Here is a 19,018-nt window from a genome sequence, read left to right as displayed (position 1 = left end):
GTTGTAGGGAGAGGGAGCTGGGCTGTGCGTGTGTCCGCAGGTGAATATGGGGTGCAGATGGGAAACTGGTGGTTGTGCATGCTGTGGAAAGTGGAGGATAGGAGGGAGGAGGAACTGAGGAAGCGTGAGCAGGGGAGCATAGAGATGCCCGAGGCAGTGGGCATTTGGGGGAAGCAATGGTGGGAGCAGTGAATTGGGTTCTGGAGAAAAGTTCAATAAGCTAGGGGAATGCACTTATCTTTTTGTTGCCCACTATGGGGGTGACTGAATCCAGGGATGTTGTAGGGTGCAGCTGGGGGTGGAGGCGCTCGGCACTGGACTGCAACCCTTACAGAGCGCGGGGCTGGTTACCAGATACAACCCTAGACTGGGGCCTTTTTCTGGGCTGAAATTTGGTGTGTGGCGGGGAGGGGCGCATCTGAACGCCTGTGACCAGGATGTGCGTGGGTGGAAGAGCCAGGCCCTTCAATGGGCTGCAACCAGCACCCTCAGGCTGGGAAGAGGCCGCCGCGGCCCCGTCGGCTGCAGCCACCTCCTCCCCGGCGGCAACTCCGGCCGCGCGTCGCGGCTGCACAGGGAAGGCCAGGCAGAGGCAGCCGCAGCCGCAGCCGCACGCGGGCGGGCTTGGAACGCTGGGCCGGGACGTTCGGGTTCCGCTGTCACCATGGCGACCGGACGCGGCTGGATCCTGCAGCAGCACGGCCTGGGGCTGGCGTGGGCAGCGGCTGCGCCCCAGCGCCTGGCGCCGCCCGCCCTCCCCAGCCGGAGCCCCCTGTCCCCCGCGGCTCCTCCTCCGGGCCCGGACCGCGGCAGCTTCGCCCGCAGGTAACCGCCCCCCGCCCCACCCCACCCCCGGCTGAGCGCCACTCGGGTTCCCTCAGCACCGGTGCCAGAGCCGAGTCACGCCAGTCCCCTCCACCTCCAGGCGCCCTGTTTCATGGTGCTGTGGTGCCCCTGCAGTCAGGGCCTGCTCTCGATCTTCCCCCTGGCCCAGGTCGCTCAGGGGAGCGTTGACTCGGAACCCTAATGATGACGTCCCCACTAGTGCGCGAGGTGCCAGGGGAAGGAGAGCTGCAAAGTCTGCCGTGAGTGGCAGCTGGTAGATCTACCTCACCTGTGGGCAGAGCTGGGGAAAGTGTGGCCACTTGTTATTTGTCCCCAGTGGGCTCAGTGCCCGGATCGGAGCCCCTGTTCCCAGGGTTTGTCTGCTGCCTAGTTTGGACCCATTACTGCAACTGCATAGACAAGTTTCAGGGAAGTAAGTGCATGGGAGGGACTCCAGTAGGATGGTCGAAAGGAAGAACAGTGCCTTCATAGATTCATAGATACTCAGGTCAGAAGGGACCATTCTGATCATCTAGTCCGACCTCCTGCCCAGCGCAGGCCACAGAATCTCACCCACCCACTCCTACAAAAAACCTCACCCATGTCTGAGCTATTGAAGTCCTTAAATCATGGTTTAAAGACTTCAAGGAGCAGAGAAGCCTCCCTCAAGTCACCCATGCCCCATGCTACAGAGGAAGGCGAAAAACCTCCAAGGCCTCTCCAATCTGCCCTGGAGGAAAATTCCTCTCAGTCATTGTGACACGGACTCTACTGCTTCAGAATCCTACTATGTCATGCATTGGTCTTGCTGCCCCTGTTGTACCTTGGGCCATTTTGAAACCAAAGCTTCATCAGGGGCTAGGACACCACAGGTCAATGAGGGATAGGCTGCAGTGGTTAATCGATCTTTAGTGAAAAAGCTTTTTAGAAAGGGATAAAGGAGGAAGCTAGAGCTGGTATTTTTGGGTCTGGTAGTCTAAGGTTTGTAAAACTAGTGAAGCAGAATTGCTGGATCTTGTGGTTTCATCATGAATCTCTCAATATATGCTTAGAGACTAACAAATTTATTAGAGCATAAGCTTTCGTGAGCTACAGCTCACTTCATCGGATGCATTTGGTGGAAAAAACAGAGGAGAGTGCCACAAGTACTCCTTTTCTTATTTCCCCATGGTATTTCTCCCTTCCACCCCACCCCCCACTGTTCCTCTGATATTCTTGTTAACTGCTGGAATTAGCCTACCTTGCTTGTCACCATGAAAGGTTTTCCTCCTCCCCCCCCCCCGCTGCTGGTGATGGCTTATCTTAAATGATCACTCTCCTTACAGTGTGTATGATAAACCCATTGTTTCATGTTCTCTATGTGTGTGTGTGTGTGTGTATATAAATCTCTCCTCTGTTTTTTCCACCAAATGCATCCGATGAAGTGAGCTGTAGCTCACGAAAGCTTATGCTCTAATAAATTTGTTAGTCTCTAAGGTGCCACAAGTACTCCTTTTCTTTTTGCGAATACAGACTAACACGGCTGCTACTCTGAAACCTGTCAATATATGCTGTTTTCTTTAAAGTCATAGCTCCTGGAGTCATGCAATTATGTGAAAATTTCTAGTTTCCAGCCGTAATTGGTGTGTAGAAAAGCTTGAAAACATGAACTTTAAAGACTCAAAAACAGAAGCAAATAAACCTCTTCCATAGTCCCCATCCAAAAGTAATTTTAAAAATTTGATGATTTGGGAAGGCCTGACTTGTGATTTTTTGATCCCTTGGGACTAGAAATACAAGTGAAGAAACTGTACTGGCTGCTGCTACTTACTGTTGGGAATCATTGTCTTTTTTCATGTTAGTCAAAACTATCTTGGTTGGTACCGGTATCTGCAATAATTGAGGACTCAATCCTACAAACACTCACATGCATAAATGGTTGCGGGACTGGGCCTTAATATTGCAAGTCTCATTGACTCATAGACTTTAAAGTCAGAAGGGACCATCTTGATCATCTAGTGAATACCTCCTGCACAAGTCAAGCCTCTTTTCTCATGTGTTTAAATCTTTCTGGAATATTCTCTCTCAAGGGTGGCATTTTTCATGTTTGTTCATTGCACAAAGATGTTTTGTTTGTTTTTGATTTGAAAGCTCAAGTAAAATTCCGTGAACTGTTTTTGGGTTATGGAAAATGAAACCCCCTTTCTATTAAAGAAAATTGCTAACACCACTCTTATAAATGCCTGTAGCAAAAATGGCAGAAGTTTGAATCTTGGCATGGATTTTGTACTTAAAGAAGATGTGCTTTTATCTGGTTTGATTTAACAAAATATGGCTATTTGAAAATTTCATGCTGAGATTATGACATATTTATTTAAAGTCTTTCCGGTGGCTCTAATTACTGTAGCATCTGAGCGCTTCACAAACTTATTATTATTTTTTCCTATCTCAAGGGAATATTGCAAAGATGATATCATTATCCCTATTTTGCAGATGGGGAAAGTGAATCATAGATGACCATAAGGATATGTGACACTTCAGTTGTGAAAGTGATCTTGAATAAAATGTAGGGGTAACCTTGTGTAGTTATTTACATAATAACTTGTCTTGTGTAGTTATTTACATCTCTGTAAAGTAGTTGTAAAAAGCTAACGAATCAAAATTCTCCACTTCTACTGACGGAGGTGTTTAATTTAAAGGGGGTGTAAAGGACTAAACAAGGTGAAAGGCCAAGCAAATTGCAAAAAAGGTGTATTCACTTCACACAGAGAATATATTGTTATTCCTGATTTAAATATGTATTTGATGTAATTCTCTCCTTCCTACTTCCCATAACTGCAGTTTTCCATTACAGGCAAATGTAGGTCCAAGAAAGCTGTCTACATGGAAAGCCAAGGCAGTGTAATCAAACCATTTCTGAAGCAGGTTCAGGATGACTGCTGCTAGTCACATAAGTGTTGCTAAGGAACACCTCAGCTTCTCTTTGGTTGAGGCGATATCTTAGATGGGACATGGTAGTCAAGGGGGCCTCCAGAAGAGGCACGTATAGTTTCATATTAAATTGGTGAGTAAGAAAGGGAGTAAAGTACATTCTAAGGTTATATATAAATAATATGAAGCGGGGAAGAGGCTGTGAGGTTATGTCCAATTAGTTTAATTAATTTATATTGGAAAAACAGAAGAGGATCTGGGTCGGGTAAGGGCATGGGGTAGGACTTCAAATTCCTCTGGCCCTGAAAGACATTATTCCAGGCCTGGGTGGTGAGAACTTTGGATGGAATACCTCTAAGGGAAAACGCAGGGTGTTGTAGGAAGTGATACTGGTGATTTAGTAGGTGATACTTGAGAGAGAGAGAGAGAGAGAGAGAGAGAGTTGCCTTTGAACAAAAGGCTTCAGAATGGGTTACTTCAGGGATCGGCAACCTTTGGCACGTGGCCCGCCAGGGTAAGCCCCCTGGTGGGCCGGGCCGGTTTGTTTACCTGCCGCATCCGCAGATTCAGCCAATCGCAGTTCCCACTGGCCGCGGTTTGCCGCTCCAGGCCAATGGGGGCTGTGAGAAGTGGCACGGGCCGTGGGATGTACTGGCCGCTACTTCCCGCAGCCCCCAACGGCCTGGAGCAGTGAACCATGGCCAGTGGGAGCTGCGATTGACCGAACTGCAGACGCGGCAGGTAAACAAACCTGGCGGGCCGCGTGTCAAAGGTTGCCGATCCCTGGGTTACTTGGTTGCTAGAGGTGCCATTCTTGGATGTGATATAAAACTGCAGTGTCTCCAGGATGCCAAGCCAGTTTAAATGCATAAATCCAGGTTCCATGCTGCAGATATAAAGATAGTATGATGTAACTGTTGTACTGACGTAACTGTTGTACTGCATGAGACAGGAGCCTCAGGCAAGGCCAGTTCAAACAAATTTGGGGACCCCCTGCAAAACAAACAAGCACCAAAAAACAAATTCACCACCACACCCTGAGGAACTTTCAAAAAAGTAACTTGATAAAGGCCTTTGTCTGCCAGGCTGGAGATTTGATGAGTGACTTTCTCCCTCCACCTGTCCAGACTCTCGTGCCACACAATTGCATAAGTTTGAGTCCCAGGGGTTGAAAAAGAAGAGAATACGTACCGTGTTCAGAACTTGCGCATGTATTTGTCGGAGCTGTGGTTATAGCAGATGGAGGTTTCCTGTTGAACAGAAGGTGTGGAAAACACTGAAAGTTTGGTAGAATTATTTGAACCAGCCATGGTCTCTGGTATCCTGCTGTGGACCTTGCAATCTATTTTTGCTCAGCGTAGCACTATTTTGTTTATTTCTTCCCTCCTCCTAAGATAAAAAGGGTCACTGTTATGGTTTGATGGCTAGCCTAACATTTGACTTTTGTTGTTGTTGTTGTGAACTCTTCTACATTGTCTTGGCCATATTTGTAAATAATATTTTTTTTGTACTAAGAAAATAACAGCCATAGTGGGTCAGACCAAAGGTCCATCTAGCCCAGTATCTTGCCTTCCAACAGTGGCCAATGCCAGGTGCCCCAGAGGGAATGAACAGAACAGGTAATCATCAAGTGATCCATCCCGTGTCACCCATTCCCAGCTTCTGGCAAATGCAGGTTAGGGGCTAATAGCCTTTGATGGACCTATCCTTCATGAATTTATCTAGTTCTTTTTTTAATCCTGTTATAGTCTTGGCCTTCAGAACATCCTCTGACAAAGAGTTCCACAGGTTGACTGTGCGTTGTGTGAAAAAATACTTCCTTTTGTTTGTTTTAAACCTGCTGCCTATTAATTTCATTTGGTGACCCCTAGTTCTTGTGTTCTGAGGAGTAAATAACACTTCCTTATTTACTTTCTCCCACACCAATCATTATTTTATAGACCTCGATCGTATCCTCCCTTAGTCGTCTCTTTTCCAAGCTGAAAAGTCCCGGTCTTATTCATTTCTCCTCATACGGCAGCCGTTCCATACCCCTAATAATTTTTGTTGCCCTTTTTTGAACCTTTTCCAATTCCAATATATCTTTTTTGAGATGGGGTGACCACATCTGCACGCAGTATTCAAGATGTGGGCGTACCATGGATTTATGTAGAGGCAACATGATATTGTCTTATTATCTATCGCTTTCTTAATGATTCCCAACATTCTTTTCCCTTTTTTGACTGCCGCTGCACATTGGGTGGATGTTTTCAGAGAACTATCTACAATGACTCCAAGATCTCTTTCTTGAGTGGTAGGGAACAGCCCTTTTTGACCCCATTGTTTCATATGTATAGTTGGGATTATGTTTTCCAATGTGCATTACTTTTCATTTATCAACATTGAATTTCATCTGCCATTTTGTTGCCCAGTCACCCAGTTTTGAGAGAGCCTTTTGTAGCTCTTCGCAGTCTGCCTGGGATTTAAGTACCTTGAGCAATTTTGCCACCACACTGTTTACCCCTTTTTCCAGATCATTTATGAATATATTGAATAAGACTGGGACCAGTACAGACCTCTTGGGGAACACCATTATTTACCTCTCTCCATTCTGAAAATTGATAATTTATTCCTACCCTTCGTTTCCTATCTTTTAACCAGTTACCAATCCATCAGAGAACCTTCCCTCTTATCCCATGACAGCTTACTTTGCTTAAGAGTCTTTGGTGAGGGATCTTGTCAAAGGCTTTCTGAAAATCTAAGTACACTATATTCACTGGATCTCCCTTGTCCACAGGCTTGTTGACCCCCTCAAAGTTTTCTAGTAGATTGGTGAGGCATGATTTCCCTTTACAAAAACCATGTTGACTCTTTTTCCCCAACAAATTATGTTCATCTATGTGTCTGACAATTTTGTTCTTTACTATAGTTTCAACCAGTTTGGCCGATACTGAAGTCAGGCTTACTAGCCTGTAATTGCTGGGATCACCTCTGGAGCCCTTTTAAAAAATCGGCGTCACATTTGCTATCCTCCAGTCATTTGGTACAGAAGCTGGTTTAAATGATAGGTTACAGACTACAGTTAATAGTTCTGCAATTTCACATTTTAGTTCCTTCAGAACTCGAGTCAATACCATCTGGTCCTAGTGACTTATTGCTGTTTTATCAATTTGTTCCAAAACCCCCTCTAATGATACCTCAATCTGGGACAGTTCCTCAGATCTGTCACCTAAAAAGAATGGCTCAAGTTTGGGAATCTCTCTTGCATCCTCAGCTGTGAAGACCGATGCAAATAATTCATTTAGTTTCTCTGCAATGGCCTTATCGTCCTTAAGTGCTCCTTTAGCATCTTGATCGTCCAGTGGCCCCACTGATTGTTGAGCAGGCTTCCTGCTTCTGATGTACTTAATATTTTTTTTTGCTATTACTTTTTGAGCCTTTGGCGAGCTGTTCTTGAAATTTTTTCTTGGCCTTTCTAAGTAGTTGAGTACTTAATGTTGTTACATTCCTGAATAGCTAAGAGGCATAGTGGAGGCAAGAAATCCAGAAGGGGGAGTAGGGGAGATTACATATGCCAAAGCCCTGGAAGTAAATTCTAGTAGTCAGAAAAAATGAGCTTCTCACTTCCTGCATCACTGCTTATGACATTTCAGCTGGTAAGGGTGAAAGAATGACAGCAGGGGCAAATGTGTGAGTGACAATTGTCAAGTATGCTTAATATTAAACAAGACTTAAAGTCAATGGCACTTCTAAAAAGAACAAACTGACAAAACTGCACTGAACTTGTTATGCAGCAGTAAAGTTGCGCAGTTAAAATTACGAAGTCTGGACGTGTAAATCGTAACTGGATAAAATTCTATTAAATTGTTATTTATTTCTTCGATATTGTTTTTCTCAAAGTGCTATTTGCTGTGATATTTGGGACAAGCTTTCTCCTTTCTGTTTGGCCTGATTCATTCAGCAACGACAGAGTCCAGTGTGTTTGACATCAGAGGCCATCTCCATGAAATTGTCACAAAAGATAGATTGTGGCATTACTGAATGAACTCTACAGGAAAAGAATGGGAAAGAGAAATCTGAGTGAACAGAAGCTTAACTGGTATTTACCAATGGAAGTATGGGAAACAAAGGAAAAAATACGTCAGTTAAACAAGATTTCCCATAATAATTGCTAACAGACACGCTGCGACCCATTCCTTCCTCATTTCTAATGAAGGTAAACTGCAAACATCGAATACTGGAATCTCCAAAATTAATATCTAGTCCCGTATCCAACATTCACATTCTGTAACATTTATAAAATTGAGGTTTTCCAAGTTCAACCAAGTGCATGATTGCTAAGATAAGGAAGGAGGGAATAGCATATGTGGGGACAAGAGAAAGGCAAAGCATGGGCCCCCTGTGTTCTGTTTTATACCCTCGGTCCAATGTTCAGGCTTTTCTGGAGTGGGCATTGCTGAGTCCCTAGGCAAGGTTGAGCAATTCCCCTGGTGTGGCCTTATGCAGGTGAGTCATTGAATTGTAGCTTCCTTGCAGGACAATGGCTGTTAATGGTTGTTTGACACCCACTTGGATGTTGGTTACTTTCCTTGGCATTATCTCTGGAGAGCTAGTATCCGGGCACTTCCCAAACCCACAGCATATTTGTGGACACGTCTACACTGGCAGAGTTACAGCACTGGCAGTTACAGCGCTGCTCAGAGAGTGCTGAAGGGAAACCGCTGTTGTGTGTTCACATTGTCAGCTGCCTGTGCAATAGCGTGTTCACACTTGTGGTACTTGCAGCAGTATTAGGAGCGCAGCTATTCCACAGAACTCCTTTTTCTCTTCTGCCACTAAGACTTGTGGGAAGGCAGAGGGGGTTGCAGGGCATTCTGGGTCCTGTCCCAATGCCCCGTGATGCATTGCTTCGCTTCCCAGCAATCCCTGTGCTTCCATCCACATTTGGTGCCATCTTTCAACGGTTTGTGTACTGTGCGCCCTGCCTTTTCAGGCTGCAGGAATGGATCCTGAACTGCTGACTAGTATGCTCCTCGCTCTGACCAACACATCATGAGTGGCAGTGGAGTTATTCCTTAAACTACAAAGTCAAGAAGAGTGCGACATTGATCTCGCCATACATAGTATCTATTGCTTGTGGCATTCACGGAGGTGCTGACCAGAGTAGAACCCCGCTTCTGGGCTTGGGAAACAAGCACTGAGTGGTGGGATCACATCGTGATGCATGTCTGGGATAATGAGCAGAAGTTGCAGAACTTTTGGATGAGGAAAGCTACATTCATGGGACTGTGTGATAAGCTTGCCTCAGCCCTCCAGGGCAAGGATATGAGAATGAGAGCTGCCCTGTCATTGGAGAAGTGCGTGGTGATTGCACTGTGGAAGCTGGCTACTCCAGACTGCTACCCATCGGTCGCTAACCAGTTCGGAATGGGAAAGTCGACCACTGGACTTGTGTTGACAGAAGTGTGCAGGGCCATTAATCGCATTCTGCTCCGAAAGACCGTGACTTTGGCAACGTGTGTGGCACTGTAGATGGCTTTGCACAGATGGGCTTCCCTAACTGCGGAGGGGCAATAGAGGGCACGTGTATTCCAATTCTGGCATCAGACCACCTAACCACTGCGTACATTAATTGCAAGGGGTATTTCTCAATATTTCTCCAGGTGCTTGTGGATCACCATGGTCGTTTCACAGACATTAACGTTGGCTGGTCCGAAAAGGTGCATGACGCATCCATCTTTCGGAACACTTGCCTGTTCAGGAAGCTGCAAGCATGGACTTTCTTCCCGGACCAGAAGATCACCATAGGGAAAGTCTAAATGCCCATTGTGATCCTGGGAGACCCCGCCTACCCTTTAATGCTGTGGCTTATGAAGCCATACCCGGAGCAACTTGACAGCAACAAGGAGCAGTTCAACAACAGGCTGAGCAAGTGCAGAATGACTGTTAAGTGTGCTTTTGGCCGTTTAAAAGCCCGCTGGTGCTGCCTCTATGGGAAGCTGGACGTGGCTGATGACAATATTCATATGCTTACAGCTGCGTGATGTACGCTCCATCATATTTGTGAAGGGAAGGGTGAAAGCTTCACTCAGGGCTGGACCGCAGAGGCTCAGCGCCTGGAGGCTGAATTTGAACAGCCTGAGACCAGGGCTATTAGAGGGGTGCAGAGTGGGGCCATAAGGATCAGGGATGCTTTGAGGCAGCAATTTGAAGTTGAAAGCCAGTAATATTTGGGATTGCAGTGCTTGTAATCCTAGAAGGTAATTGGTGCACATGATGCAATAAATGGGTTTAATATAATTGTATGTTGCTTTGCAGTGCTCTTTTTGCTTTCAATTAATAGAATAAAGATTGCTTTCAAATAAACACAATTCTTTTGTTAAAAGACAACAACCAGAGTAGAGTCAAACAAAAAAAAAACCCATCAGCAGTGAGGGGGATGAGAGAAGGGAGGGTCCCAGGCAGCTAAAGATTTGTGTATGTCCAGGGATCATATCCAGCCTTCTCCTTTGGAGTACAATATAGCAGGTACTGTACTTCAGCAGGGCCAAACTGCAGAGGGAGGGTGTTGAGTGCAGTGGGTACTGGGAGTCCACAGGGCTGGACTGTGATGAGGCAGGAATGGAATGCAGCAGGTACAGACTGGAGCCAGGAAGTTGATAAGAGTGTGTTGGCAGTGTCTGAAGGGCGCATGGGAAAGAGTTTTGTAACAGTGGCTGCAGGGGAGGGTGGGCCAGAGCTGCTCGGTTTGAAGAGCTACTTGTGTCGTTCACCTCTGGGGTTGTCTGGACGAGTGATCTGCTAGGCCACTCCAATCCTTGTCTCTGGGAGCCAGCCTTACCTTGCTCTGCTGTGAGAATCCCCACTCCTGGGCTATTCACGCACAGCCTCTGGTATGTAAACTGCTCGCAGCTATTTGCAAGTGAATGACACTAGCCAAGATCTCCAGTCCCAGAAACAACCCTAGGTCCCTCCATCTTACAGTGTCCCGTTATGCCCACTGGATGCTGCAAGCTTATATAAGTTCGTCAATTTAACAAAGAAATTGATACGTACCAGGCTTGTTATCCCAAGGGGAGTCTCTGACATGCTTCAAACCAAACGCACTGCTTCAGGTAGAATAAACAAACAGATTTATTAGCTATAAAGATAGATTTTAAGTGATTATAAGTCAAAGCATAACAAGTCGGTCAAATGAAATAAAAGCAAAACGCATTCTAAGCTGATCTTAACACTTTCAGTGTCTTATAAACTTAGATGCTTCTCACCACAGGCTGGCTGGTTACTTTTCAGTCAGGTGTTCTCTTTTGATCAGCGCTTCAGTCGCTTGGTGGTGGTGGTGTCTGTAGATGTAGGTGGAAGAGAGAGCACATGGCAAAATGTCTCTCTTTTATCATGTCCTTTATTTCCTATTGGCTTTCCCCCCAACCCCCTTCAGAGTCAGGTGAGCATTACCTCATCGCAGTCCCAAACTGCCCAAAGGAAGGGGATGACTCCCTTGAGGGTCTAAAACAGGGGTTCTCAAATTGGGGGTCAGAACCCCTCAGGAGGTTATGAGATTATTACGTGGGGGGGTTGCGAGCTGTAAACCTCCACCCCAAACCCTGCTTTACCTCCAGCATTTATAATGGTGTTTAAATATATTAAAAAGTGTTTTTAATTTATGGGGGGGGTCACACTCAGAGGCTTGCTATGTGAAAGGGGTCACCAGTACAAAAGTTTGAGAGCCACTGGTCTAACAGATTCATTTGTTGCTGCCTAAGCCAGGTGTTAGTTTTTTTTTTTTCCATCCAAGAGTTGTGGGCATTTTAAAGCGGATTATTATACAATGATGGAAGCTAGTACATTTGTTTTCTATTGGAAGCAGTGTAACAGCTCTCAGTCATGAAGAAATGATATATTCTGCATTTTATACAATAAGTTCGGTATTAAAAGCAGAACACAATATAATTATTATTTTTCTTTTGCCATTTACATCAATTTCAACTTTTTGTAGTATGATAATTTAGACACTTCTGATAACTTAGTACTGTTCTGTTATTATCATAATTTAAAAAAACTGTTCTACAGTAGACAGCATTGCAATATTCTTTGCCTAGAGTACTTTCCTTGTGATGTCAGTAAGTGATAATCCTGCGTCTGAAAAAGGGACAGCATTAGATGGAGCATTCTGATTATGGCATGCTAGTACTTTCTATGTGAAACCATTTGTGATTCCCCCCCCCCCCTTCTAAAACTTCTTTATAAAAGGCTGTGAAATAGATGGAGATGTTTGGCCATTGTTCCTGTGAGGCTGGGCTGGATTTGTCCCATCCATGCCTGACGAGGAGCGAACTGCCTCTCTGTTCTTGGAGAGTTTTTGCATGGGCTTGCTTTAAGCCACGAGGATACATTTTCAGCCTCATAACTATATACATGAAATTGTAACCTTACTATAACATTACTGTAACAATTACTATAACATCACTATAACAACGATACTCAGTGCATTATGAGCCTTCCGAAGACACCTAACATGACAAACTTTGCATGGGATACCATACAATCATTTTATAAAGATAGCATGGGGGTGTAAGGTGTTCCCACAAGGTACAGAGCGTCACACTCGTATCGCTTGGCGCGTGTCTGCTTGGTGCTCCATCACCTTTAGCTGCTCTGTGGCTTAATTCTGGCGTGCCACTTTCTCCTTTCGGTCCCTCTTCTTGCTGTCCCAACACTCCTTCAGTTCCTGTTTCTTGGTGGCAGAGTGCATCATAACATCACGCAGAAAGTCCTCCTTAGTTCTTCTGGCCGCTTTCTAATTCTGCGCAGCTGTTCGGCCGCCAATAACAAAGAGGGAGGCTGAGCTCCCAAGGTCATCTTTGTGAAGTTTAAACACAACATTTTACAGAAGCAGCATTGTTTGCAACACAGACAACACTGATTCAGTGATTTAAAACACAGCCAGTACTCACACACCTGACACTAACTGGCTGACCCCAGGCAAGCACACATGAGCCACAAGACCTCCAGAATGGTGAGTAGCCGCAGGGGCAGGGTAAATCTCTCTTCCTGGATCCTGCTGTACACTGGGCACGTGGCTCTTCGGGAGAACCAGCACTGTAGGGGTGCCTGATAGTCATTCCTGTCCTTACACTTTCCACAGGATGTGATCGTTATGGCGGCACTGTGGCGTGGGAAAGTTACCATTAATGGGGCAAGAAACAAAAGCAGCTCTGATGAAGAATCTGTGGCAGCGGATTGTCCAGTATCTCCACGAGAGTTTCTTGGAGATCTCTGAGGGAGATTCCCGTGAAGTGCGGGAGTCAATCAACAACCTGTTCCAACGCTCAGACTAGGCATGCAGTGGGTGACAAGCCTGCTTTCTGCAACCCTCCTGCCCCCAACAACTTGCTTCAGCAATTTCCAAAATCAGATCCACTTACCAGGGGCCTCCTCTCCTGTTTGCGCTTCGCCAAACTCCGACAGCTGTGACGGCTAACCTCCTCTGGCTGCATACATCTCTGGACTCCGAGTCATCCTCTGTCTCAGGGTCTCTCTCCCCATCCTCGTCCAAGATTTCCTCTTCCTGGCTCAGTCTACTCTCAACTGGCATGCAAGCCACCAAAGTATCCACAGTGGTTTTTGCAGTGGAGGTGGGGTTGCCGCCGAGTATCGCATCCAGCTCTTTGTAGAACCGGAGCGACTGTTTGCCTCCTGCACCTTGTGGTAGGCGTTCCACAGCTCATTCACTTTGACCGTTCACTGCAATGTGTCCCGGTCATGGCCCCTTTCTGTCATGCATCATGAAATCTGTCTGTAGGTATCCTCTCCCCAAATGCGGATGAGGTCCAGCAGCTCGGCATTGCTCCAAGCGGGGGATCACCTGGTTCGTGGAGCAGGCATGGCCACCTGGAAAGACGCACTGAGACCACTGCATGCATCACCGAGCAAACAGGCAGTGGGGCCAGGGTTGGGCATACATGTGAGACTCGTCCCTTTTACTTGCTATCTTTGTGTACCTGGCATCGAGGGGCAGAACCCCAGGATGTTTCTGGGGCAGGCCCAGCTCTTGCATTGTCAGGGTCGGGTGCAGCCTCACCACTGAGTCCGTGTCTGGGGAGGGGATAGGGCAAGGAGGGACTACAGGGCAATCTCCCATCTCAGTGCAGCCAGTGGCCTGTGTTCCCTACTGCCATGCTGGAGCCTCCACATTTATTGATTGATTGATTGATTGATTTATATATTTATATAGGTGCGCCAGGTGTGGACAGGCAGGCTCAGCAAGGCAGGATCCAAGTGTGGGGGGATCCAGGTGTGGGTCGAGAGGATTCTGTGTGGGGCAATCTGGGTGTGGGCAGTTCAGTCAGAGATCTGGGTGCAGGGGGGATCTGGATTCACAGGGGCTTGCTGGGGGGTTCTGGGTGCAACGGTAATGGGACTCTGCAGAGGGGTCTAGGTGAAGATGATTGGGGCTCAGCATTGGGGGTCTGGGTATGGGGGATAGAGCTTGGCAGGGGTGTATGGGTGTGAGGGGCTCAGTGGGGGGATCCAGGTGCAGCTGGTTGGAGCTTGGTGCGGTGTGGATCTGGCTGTGGGTGGCATGTTGGGGTGGTCCAGGGGGAGTGGGGCTCATTGGGGGAAGGGGTTATGAATGCGGGAGGGTGAGGCTCGGTGGGAGGATCTGGGTATAAGGGGATCTGGATGCACAGGGGTTGGGTGGATGGGGGAGAAGCTTGCTGTACAGGGTCCCTCCGCCTGCAGCTGAGGAGCGATGGGTACAGTAAGTGGGGAGGGAGGGGGAGGACAGAGGGGGAGTTTGCAGAACTTCCTTCAGCCGGGGGAGAAATCTGGGGGTGGGTCTGATCCGGCCCTGGATGCCGTGCAAGGGAAGAGGAAGTCCCATCCTCCCCAGCCCGTCTGGGACAAGCAGCTGAGCCCGGTACAGGGTAGGAGCCACCAGGTGGGTCTTCCCCAGTCCCTCCTCCTGGCCCACAGTGTATTACCTCTCTGCTGCCTGCCCTGGGCCCCTGAAACATACTACTGGGGAGGGTCGCATCACCACTCTTGTGACTTCCCTTTGCTTCTCCATGAGAGAGTCATTTTTCTGTGGGGAAGCAAAGAAATCTACAGGGAATATAAATTCTGTGCATGTGCAGTGGTGCATACTTCCCCCATGTATAATTTATACATCTTCTGTGATTGCAGTGTGGGGGTTTGTCAGGTTTCATTTTCCTGGAGTGGGGTTCAGCTTCCAAAGGTTTGAGAAACGGTGGCCTAGTAGTAATGTCAGAAGACTTTTGTGTTGTGTTCTCAACCCTTCTTTTGTGTGACCTTTGGCAAGTTTCTTATCCATTCTTCACCTCAGTTTCTCCACCTGTAAAAGAGGGTTCGTAATACCCCTTTCCCTTGTAAAGCACTTGGACATCATCAGATGAAATGAGAAATAGCCATTTAAATTATTTTTGTCATTGTTTATGACTAGATATATTTTAAAATTTTGGAAACAGAATCAATATTGTCACAACTTTAATTACAACTTGCTATGTTCTTTGAAACAGACTAGATTACTTCTTCTCTAAGAAAATGTTGTCTCCACTTTGCATATGCTATAGGTTACGTGCCTTTGAGCTTGAGCCTCTTAATATAATGATATATGACACTTCTGAAAAAAGTGTGTGTGGGATCAACATCTGGCATTTAGATTTTAAGTGGCAGGCCAGCCTTATCTATTTTGTCATGAAAGTTTTTCTCGTATTTGGACTGATTTCTTATCATTTAATTTCACATTACTGAAGTGCTGATTATGAAGTGAATATATATATATAACATGTCCTTTTGAATCTTGTTTCTGTTGTGAGGCATAGTGCATATTGCTACATATTTTTTGTTCCAGTTAATGATCATGTGACTATTAACAGCTTTATCTTTGTCTGTAGTAAGAGGTCAGGAATCTTCACTGCCATGTCTGCGAAACTATCTGAAACCCAAAATATTTGCATTCAAAGGCATTATCAGAAGACTTCTATGAAATCAAAATCTTGTCCATGCATTGAGAGGTGAGTATGTCTGTGGCTTCAATGTGATAATCAAACTTTAAAGAGGCTGTTCTGCTCTGAAATATAATCATGTTTAAAAATAGCCTAGTGGAGTTCCATGTTTGTATCTCAGTGACTTCCATACCCAATATTCTTAGTATAAAAGTGAATCGAATGGTTTATACCAGCCTACCTTGAAGCTTCAAATTGGGCCCTGAGTATTAAACTGGGTCTTTTCTTGTATATTTTCACCCTTCTGCTGGCCATGTTAGTCTCTGTTACCTGTGTGCAACCCTATGGTCTTGATGAATGAACTACAGGTATATCACTTCTTAAAATCAAAGTTGTTACAGTGTTAGTTTTAATAAATGGCAGTTTGTAATTAAACTTTTAAATACTTTTCATGGCGAGAAGTATATTTAGCACGGGGAATTTTAGAATGATGGGGTATGTAAAATGGGTGGCCTCTTCCTTCAGAACAGGTCTTGAAGACGGAACTGTATTGCTGTGCCTGGTAATGTTAGAGGGACACCCTCGACAGAAAAATCACATTTCTTTCTGAACCTATTGTTGTACAAGTAACGTCTGAGATTATTATAAGGAAGATTAGAGAAACTTCTTTGAGTTTGCTTACTTTGTGCATTTGATAGCACTTTGTGTGCAGCCATTTTCCGCATTTCCCTGTGTAGCTAATTATTTAATCACTTTTCTCAGTTGTCTTTCACACAGCAACAGGGAAAAGCATTTTCTGGGGGGGAAAAAAAAAGGAAAATGTTGTTATAAAATCCAAAACTGGTGGATGGGATTCTAGAGCAAGGGAACTACTTGATACTATTTTAAATTCTTTTTGCACCTTACTAGGTATGAAGCTGTATTGGGACCCCAGGTAATTAGTGGGGTGGCTAGCCCATGTTGAAGCCCATGCTGCCACGGCTTCACTGCTTCGGTATCTGAGCTAGCAGGATTAAAGTGAGCATGAGTTTCAATCAGATTCCGTGGTTGCAAGTGACCATAGCCTTAGATGTTGAGATTTTAACATATTTCCCATAGTATTTAGTGGTATTGATCAACCTGTGTTAGGAAGATCACAAACTGCTGGAGTAAACAGTAATCTTAAACATGCAGTTTCTTCACAAGAACCACAGCTGACCTGCTCTGACCCATAATTGATTTGCTTGGTCACTTGCAAATGGACATAGACATCAGGAAAGACCTTAAGGTTGCCGATTCCCACAGTAGCTCCTTTGTTCAGTGGTAACTGACACCAGGGTACTGCAACACTCAGAAAAATGAGGACAATAGAAAAAGTTTATTTCAAACTTTTGTACCATATACCTGTTAATCTAATGGCCTGTGGCTTCCAATCTCTAGAGTGTAGACAAAGGATTCATGCCCCAGGCTGTGGTTTGCACATTCCAGCAGGTGATTGCAAAGCAACAGCAGCAACGGGATTTCAGGGAAGGCACCTGCACTTCACTGAACAGCCTGACAGCCGCAGTGGAAGACAAATTTGTGCATTTGGAAGTGCTCTGAGGATGCCTGCAAGTCCTATTGAAGTTAGCGGTAGTCTTTCCATTGACTTTAATGGCAGTTAGATTAGACCTTTTATGAGTATGCATGGAGCTGAGGAGAGGTACAGCAGCCCACCAAAGTTTGGCTTGGAGTCGGCACTGTTGGTAAAGTATCTTGGGACCTGACATCACATTTGAAAAGTGATAGTGAACCCACAAGATTCTGGGATACATTTGAGAGGTATTAGTGATGAGTGACTGAACGTGGAGCCATGATATGAAAAAAGACTGTGAATCTCAGGGGAGGGGTGAACAGAATAATTTCACATAATTTGAATTAATTCTCTGTTACTTTTCAAAACTAAATTGGCTTAAAGCTCAAAAAAAAAAAGTAATATGAATGCATGAGGAATTAAGCTTGCAGTGACAGGTTTCAGAGTAGCAGCTGTGTTAGTCTGTATTCGCAAAAAGAAAAGGAGTACTTGTGGCACCTTAGTGACTAACAAATTTATTTGAGCATAAGCTTTCGTGAGCTACAGCTCACTTCATCAGATGCATTGGATGAATGCATCCGATGAAGTGAGCTGTAGCTCACGAAAGCTTATGCTCAAATAAATTTGTTAGTCTCTAAGGTGCCACAAGTAATCCTTTTCTTTAAGCTTGCAGTTAACATCTTGTGCCACTTCATTCAATAGGCTGTTGTGAACTGCAGTAAGCAAAGGCTTTAGATCAAAGCAACAAATCAGAACTGATAGGGCTGCAGGTTAACACTCTATGTGAGAACAGGACGTTTTACAAAGACAGGTTTGACATGTGGATTTATGAAGTGGTGGCTTCTCTCTCTCTCCTGATCACTTTCCTGTGCTGAGGGGTTAAAGGTTTTAGTCACTTGTCAACTCTGTTTTGCACATAAGTCCAGTAATATTTTCCCTTTCTTTTTGTTTTCAGTATGCCATCAGAGATACTCCTGAAGATATTTTCTTATTTGGATGCTGTATCCCTGTTGTGTATTGGTTGTGTGAATAAATGCTTCTATCATCTGGCCAGTGACAAGTAAGAAGGGGGGAAACATAGTAATCTCAATCTCACAGCAGTCAAATTAACCTGAGTTATATGAGACTTTTTAATTTAGTTTCATTGATGCCAGGGAATTGATGTAAGTACCCAGCAGCTATTTTTCTGTTGTATTGCAATCTGTATGGTAAATTTTCAATATATTGCATGCAGTTTTAGCTGTGTGAGTTCCATTAAAGTTAATGGGATTTACGTGGCTAAAACCAAGCATGCTGCTTTGAAAACTTACCCGTTTGCATTTATTGCTTTATAAGATCTATTTATACTTTTCTTTCTGATTTAGATAAACCAGCACAAGATGCCGGGCTCCCTCCTCACAGGCAGGGATTTTCACACCTTCCTTTCAATTCCTTCTTTTTCATTCCAGTTTTTTCCTGCTTTGTTGCAAGGGGTTTAAGTAGCCAGGCAGTTCTGGTGGTGGTTTCAGCTGCTTCCATTTGTCACAGTGCAATGAATTTATTTTCTATCAAAACAGGAGGAAAAAACAAATAGAAAAAGGTTTATCGCAGGGGTATCAGTTCAAAGGACTAAATTCCATGTTTAATTATGGTCCATGGGACAGAGAATAAATTTAAGACTCAATTCATAGTGATCTCCCACTGATGTCACTGAGAGCTTTGAAGATGGATCAAATGGAGAGGCCAACCTGTATGTAGTAATTAAAATGTTTAGGTATCATTTTTTCAGTACCTTGTTGTTGTA

At 45.1% G+C, this 19,018-nt stretch overlaps 1 protein-coding gene across 1 annotated transcript in view; it reads left to right on the top strand.

The window, feature by feature from the left end:
• The first annotated feature begins 475 nt into the window (after positions 1–475).
• Positions 476–19,018, top strand: part of FBXO15 (F-box protein 15) — a 47,526-nt gene continuing 28,983 nt past the window's right edge. Inside the window, exons 1-3 of the mRNA XM_038391208.2 lie at positions 476–825; positions 15,633–15,752; positions 18,191–18,295. Of these exons, the coding sequence (XP_038247136.1) occupies positions 665–825; positions 15,633–15,752; positions 18,191–18,295 (386 nt within the window). The 5' untranslated portion in view covers positions 476–664. The remainder of the gene's footprint in view (positions 826–15,632; positions 15,753–18,190; positions 18,296–19,018) is intronic.

This window comes from Dermochelys coriacea, chromosome 2, assembly GCF_009764565.3.
Source record: "Dermochelys coriacea isolate rDerCor1 chromosome 2, rDerCor1.pri.v4, whole genome shotgun sequence".
In the NCBI taxonomy this organism is placed as follows: Eukaryota; Metazoa; Chordata; order Testudines; family Dermochelyidae; genus Dermochelys; species Dermochelys coriacea.
Note: the sequence above shows the minus strand (reverse complement) of the source record. Positions and strands in the feature narration are given on the sequence as shown.